Source organism: Lipotes vexillifer, unplaced genomic scaffold, assembly GCF_000442215.2.
Source record: "Lipotes vexillifer unplaced genomic scaffold, Lipotes_vexillifer_v1.1 scaffold86, whole genome shotgun sequence".
NCBI classification, from domain to species: Eukaryota; Metazoa; Chordata; class Mammalia; order Artiodactyla; family Lipotidae; genus Lipotes; species Lipotes vexillifer.
In genome coordinates this window covers 1,469,265-1,475,264 of record NW_006785406.1, presented here as the reverse complement: position 1 = coordinate 1,475,264, position 6,000 = coordinate 1,469,265, and the positions used below count along the sequence as shown (strand labels likewise).

General features: G+C 40.2%; 1 protein-coding gene across 1 annotated transcript in view; it reads left to right on the top strand.

Annotated features, from left to right (window-relative positions):
- The window catches only part of PCCB (propionyl-CoA carboxylase subunit beta), a 111,719-nt gene that overhangs the window by 80,227 nt on the left and 25,492 nt on the right, over positions 1-6,000 (top strand). Inside the window, exon 13 of the mRNA XM_007457568.1 lies at positions 1,035-1,158. Coding sequence (XP_007457630.1) covers positions 1,035-1,158 — 124 coding nt within the window. The remainder of the gene's footprint in view (positions 1-1,034; positions 1,159-6,000) is intronic.

Sequence of the window (6,000 nt, the reverse complement as noted above, 5' to 3'; positions counted from 1 at the left end):
TTCCCTACAAAATACTTATTAATTACAAGTGGAAAAATAGTAACTTTACAGGGGAGAAACCTGACATATATCACCACCATTAATGGATAAATTGACATCATGTGCCTTTTGATGTGATGCACTTGAGAGGGTCACTTCTGTGATATTCTGCCAGAAACGCTTTACCTGAAATTAAACATGAACAAACATGAAACCCAGATAACCAAGTAACTGATCTGTAGTCTTCAAAGATGTTATGAACATAAAAGACAAAGATTGAGGGGAAAGAATCAAGGCAGGCTAAAGAGACCACATGACCACTCAGAGTACCAGGTGATCTTGGGTCAGGTTCTAGAACCAGATTTTTGTTGCTATAAGGGATGTTTTTGGAATAACTGGTGAAATTTGAATAAGGTTTTATAATAGATAATAATATATTAATGTTAATTTCCTGATTTTGATAATATCACTGAAGTTATAGAAGAGAATGTCCTGTTCTTAGGAGGTAGACACTTACATAGGTACTTAGAGGTAAAGAGGTGTCGTGTCTGTAACTTATTCTCAAACAGTTCAGGAAAAAAAGTTGTGTGTATGGACATATATATAGTTAGAGAATATATATACAGACACATAATTAAGAGATAGACAGAAAAGCAGGGTAGGCAGGTTGGGAGAGGGAACTATGAAGCTTACATGGTAAAACGTTAATAAATGGGGAATCTGTGTGAAGGATATTTAAATTTTTTTGTATTCTGGAAATTTTAATGAAAGTTTGAAATGATTTCAAAGTAAGGTAAAAAAAAGTGTATTAAATATGCCAAGTTCAAATAGAACCTTTAAAAAAGACTGTACTGGTTTATCCTCTTCCATTTGTGTATGAGTGTTTTCCCTTCCAGCAGGGAGGAGGTACTGCCTCTGCCTGTTGTCCTGCTTCCTGGGAGAACCTGTGGTAGGGAGTAGCTATCCAGCCTGTAATTCTGTAAATGTCTGTCATTCTATAATGGAGTTGGATCTTGTTTATCATTTTGAGCTCAAGAGTAAATTTATCCCTGCAGGTTGTTGATGAGCGAGAATTTTTTGAGATCATGCCCAGTTATGCCAAGAACATCATTGTTGGTTTTGCAAGAATGAATGGGAGGACTGTTGGAATTGTTGGCAACCAACCTAAAGTGGCTTCAGGTAGGAGGGAGACGCTCTCATAGACCTTGGGGGGTGGTCGGGAGCCAGGGCTGCCTGGGCCCAAGGTGCCCATCTTCTGCCTTTTCCTCAGACACGGCCTTCAGTGGCCAGAGAAAGAAACTCAAATATCAATAGCTGAAGTTGCGAAAGCTCCTTTGTCTCTTAATTTCTCAAAATTAACATAAGCATCTGAAAATGCTTCTTTCATGCTTCTCTGATTTTTTAAGGGTTTATAGATAACTTTCCTCCTCAACTTTTAAGGTCTTTACTTTTTCAGAGGCCTGCTTTCTGTCCCCCTAGTTACATTATGACTCACCCACTAAACTGTGAGCCCCATGAGGCCAGGGGTGTTAGTGTCTTATTCACAGTTTTCTCTCTAGTGCCTTTGATGGTGCCAGGAGAACAGTTGGTCTGTGACAAGTTATATACGCTTTTTAAAATAATTAATTAATTAATTTGGCTGCGTTGGGTCTTCATTGCTGCACACAGGCTTTCTCTAGCTGCAGCGAGCAGGGGCTACTCTTTGTTCCGGTGCGTGGGCTTCTCATTTTGGTGGCTTCTCTTGTTGTGGAGCATGGGCTCTAGGCGTGTGGGCTTCAGTAGTTGTGGCATGTGGGCTCAGTAGTTGTGGTGTGCAGGCTCGGTAGTTGTGGTGCATGGGCTTAGTTCTCCATGGCATGTGGGATTTTCCTGGGCCAGGGCTCGAACCCATGTCACCTGCATTGGCAGGCAGATTCTTAACCACTGCGCCACCAGGGAAGTCCCTGATCCATGACAAGTTAACAGCATCTTGTTGTGTCTGTACCCCACAGCTTTCTGGTGAGACGGTCAGACTTGAGTCACAGCCAGGGTGTGGGGACTCTTCCATGGTTGTGCTCTGGGTGGGATTGGGGTCTCTGGATACTGCTTCCCTCCTTACTATTTTCCTTCTTAGGTTTCCTTTGAATCCCTATGTGGGATGCATACACTCTCCTTTTTTGACCTAGCCTCATCTTTTATTTCTGCTGTGGCAGTTTCTCCTTGTCTTTAGAAAAAGGTTTGTAAAAGTGTTTTTTATTGTGGTAAAATATATATAACATAAAATTTGCCATTTTAACCTTTGTTACTAAACTATGGTTGATTTGCAATACAGTGTTAGTTTCAGGTGTATAGCAAAGTGATTCAGCCATATGTGTGTGTGTATATATATATATATATATATGTATGTACATGTATAACTTTTTCAGATTCTTTTCCATTATAGATTATTACAAGATATTGAATATAGTTCCCTGTGCTATACAATAAATCCTTATTGTTTATTTTATATATAGTGGTGTGTATCTGTTATTCCCATACTCCTAATTTATCCCTCACCCCCTCGCCTTTCCTCTTTGGTAACTATAAGTTTGTTTTTTATGTCTGTGAATCTGTTTTTGTTTCGTAAATAAGTTCATTTGTATTATTTTTTAGATTCCACATATAGTGATAACATATAATATTAGTCTTTCTCTGACTTACTTCACTCAGTATGATAATCTCTAGGTCCATCCACATTGCTTCATATGGCAATATTTCATTCTTTTTAATGGGTGAGTAATATTCCATTACACACACACACACACACACACACACACACACACACACCCCCCATATCTTCTTTATCCATACATCGATGGACACTTAGGTTGCTTCCATATCTTGGCTATTGTAAATGGTGCTGTTATGAACATTGGTGTGCATGTATCTTTTCGAATTAGAGTTTTTGTCTTTTCTGTATATATACCCAGGAGTGGGGTTGCTGGATCATATGGTAGCTGTATTTTTAGTTTTATTAGGAGCCTCCATAGTGTTTTCCACAGTGGCTGCACCAACTTACATTCCCACCAACAGTGCAAGAGGGTTCCCTTTTCTCCACACCCTCTTCAGCATTTATTATTTGTAGACTTTTTGATGATGGCCATTCTGACTGGTGTGAAATGTTGCCTCGTTGTAGTTTTGATTTGCATTTCTCTAATAATTAGTGATGTTGAGCATCTTTTCATGTTCCTGTTGGCCATCTGTATGTCTTCTTTGGAGAAGTGTCTGTTTAGGTCTTCTGCCCATTTGTTGATTGGGTTGTTTGTTTTTTTGATATTATTCTAACCATTTTTAAGGGTACAGTGCAGTGGCATCAATTACATTCACAGTGTGTGAGCCCATTACCACTAACTTCCCCCCCCCAAATTTCTTTTTTTTCTTTTTTTTTTCTCTCGTTAGGCGGGCCTCTCACTGCTGTGACCTCTCCCGTTGCAGAGCACAGGCTCCGGACGCGCAGGCTCAGCGGCCATGGCTCACGGGCCTAGCTGCTCCGCAGCATGTGGGATCTTCCCGGACCGGGGCACGAACCCGTGTTCCCTGCATTGGCAGGTGGACTCTCAACCACTGTGCCACCAGGGAAGCCCCCCACCCCCGCCAAATTTCAAATCATCCCAAACAGACAATTCATTTCCATCCTACCTCCCACCCTTGGTAATCTTAATCTACTCTCTGTGAATTGACCTCTTCTAGATATGCCATATAAGTAGAATCATACAATATTTGTTCCTTTGTGTCTGGCTTGTTTTACTTAGCATAATGTTTTCAAGATCCATTCATATTGTAGCATGTATCAGAACTTCATTTTAACTTTTCATGTCTATATAATATTCCACTGCATGTATATAACTGCATTTTGTTTAATCATTTATCTGTCGATGGACACTTGGGTTGTTTCCACCTTTTTGCTATTGTGAATAATGTCACAGTGAACATTGGTGTACAAGTATTTGTTTGAAACCCTGTTTTCAATTCTTTTGGGTATACACCTAGTTGTGGAATTACTGAGTAATATGGTAATTTTAGGATTACTTTTTTGGGGAGACATCACACTGTTTTCCACAGTGGCTGCACTGTTTTACATTCTCCTTAGCAATGGACAGGGTTCCAATTTCTTCATACTCGTCAACACTTGTTATTTTCTGGTATATTTTGATAATAGCCGGTCCTCATGGGTGTGATGTATTATCCCATTGTGGTTTTCATTTATATTTCTCTAATGATTAGGGATGTTGAGCATCTTTTCTTAGGCTTATTGGCCATTTGCATATCTTTGGAGAAATGTCTATTCAAGTCCTTTGCCCATTTTTTGATTACTTAGAGGTTTTTTGTTGTTGTTGAGTTACAAGCATTCTTTGTATACTCTGGATATTAAACCCTTATCAGATAAATGATTTGCAAATATTTTCTTCCATTCTGTAGGTTTGCTTTACACTTTCTAGATAACGTCATTTGATATACAAAAGTTATAAAATTTGATGAAGTCTAATTCTCTTTCTCTTTTTGTTTTTGGTTGCTTGTGCTTTTGGAGTCATATATAAGAACTTATTTGCAAATCCAATGTCATAGAGCTTTTCCCCTATGTTTTCTTTTAGGAGTTTTATGCTTTTAGTTTTCACATTTAGGTTTGATCAGTTTTGAGTTAATTTTTACATATAGTGTAAGTTAGGGGTTCAGCTTCATTCTTCTTTTTTTTTTTTTGCGGTATGCAGGCCTCTCACTGCTGTGGCCTCTCCCATTGTGGAGCACAGGCTCCAGACGCGCAGGCCCAGCAGCCATGGCCCATGGGCCCAGCCGCTCCGCGGCATGTGGGATCCTCCCAGACCGGGGCACGAACCCGCGTCCCCGCATCGGCAGGTGAACTCTCAACCACTGCGCCACCAGGGAAGCCCCATTCTTCTTTTTTTTTAATAGATCTTTATTGGAGTATAATTGCTTCATGATACTGTGTTAGTTTCTGTTGTACACCAGAGTGAATCAGCCATATGCATACATATGTCCCCATATGCCCTCCTTCTTGAGCCTCCCTCCCACCCTCGCTATCCCACCCCTCTAGGTCATCGCAAATCACCAAGCTGATCTCCCTGTGCTATGCTGCTGCTTCCCACTAGCTAATTATTTTACATTTGGTAGTGTATATATGTTGATGATACTCTCACTTCACCCCAGCTTCCCCCTCCCACACTGTGTCTTCAAGTCCATTCTCTATATCTTTATTCCTGCCCTGCAATTAGGTTCATCAGTACCATTTTAAAAAATATTCCATATATATGCATTAGCATTTGTAGAGAGCTTCATTCTTTTGCATGCGGAAATTCAGTTATCCCAGCACCATTTGTTGAATAGACTATTCTTTCCCTTTTGAATGGACTTGGCATTTTTGTCAGACATCAGTGGGCTGTAGATGTATGAGTTTATTTCTGGGGTCTCAATACTATTCCTTTGGTCTGCAAGTCTATCCATGTTCTAGTATCGCACTGTTTTGATTACTGTAGGTTTGTAGTAAGTTTTAATATTGGGAAGTGTGAGTCTTCTCATGTTCTTCCTTTTCAGATTATTTTGGCTTTTTTGGGACCCTTGCAATTCCATATGGATTTGACTGTTGGCCTTTCCATTTCTGCAGAAAAGGTTGTTGGAATTTTGGTAGTGATTGCATTGAATCTGCTGATCACTTTATGAAGTATTGACATTTTAACAATGTAAAGTTTTCTAACTCATGAACACAGGATGTCTTTCCATTTATTATTTATTTATTTTAAATTTTTGGCTGTGTTGGGTCTTCACTGCTACACGTGGGCTTTCTCTAGTTGTGATGAGCGAGGGCTACTCTCTGTTGCGGTGCATGGTCTTCTTATTGCAGTGGCTTCTCTTGTTGCTGAGCACGGACTGTAGGTGCGTGGGCTTCAGTAGTTGCAGCACGTGGGCTCAGTAGTTACAACATTGCAGGTCCCAGAGTGTGCGGGCTTCAGTAGTTGTGGTTCGTCGGCTCAGTAGTTGTGGCTTGCA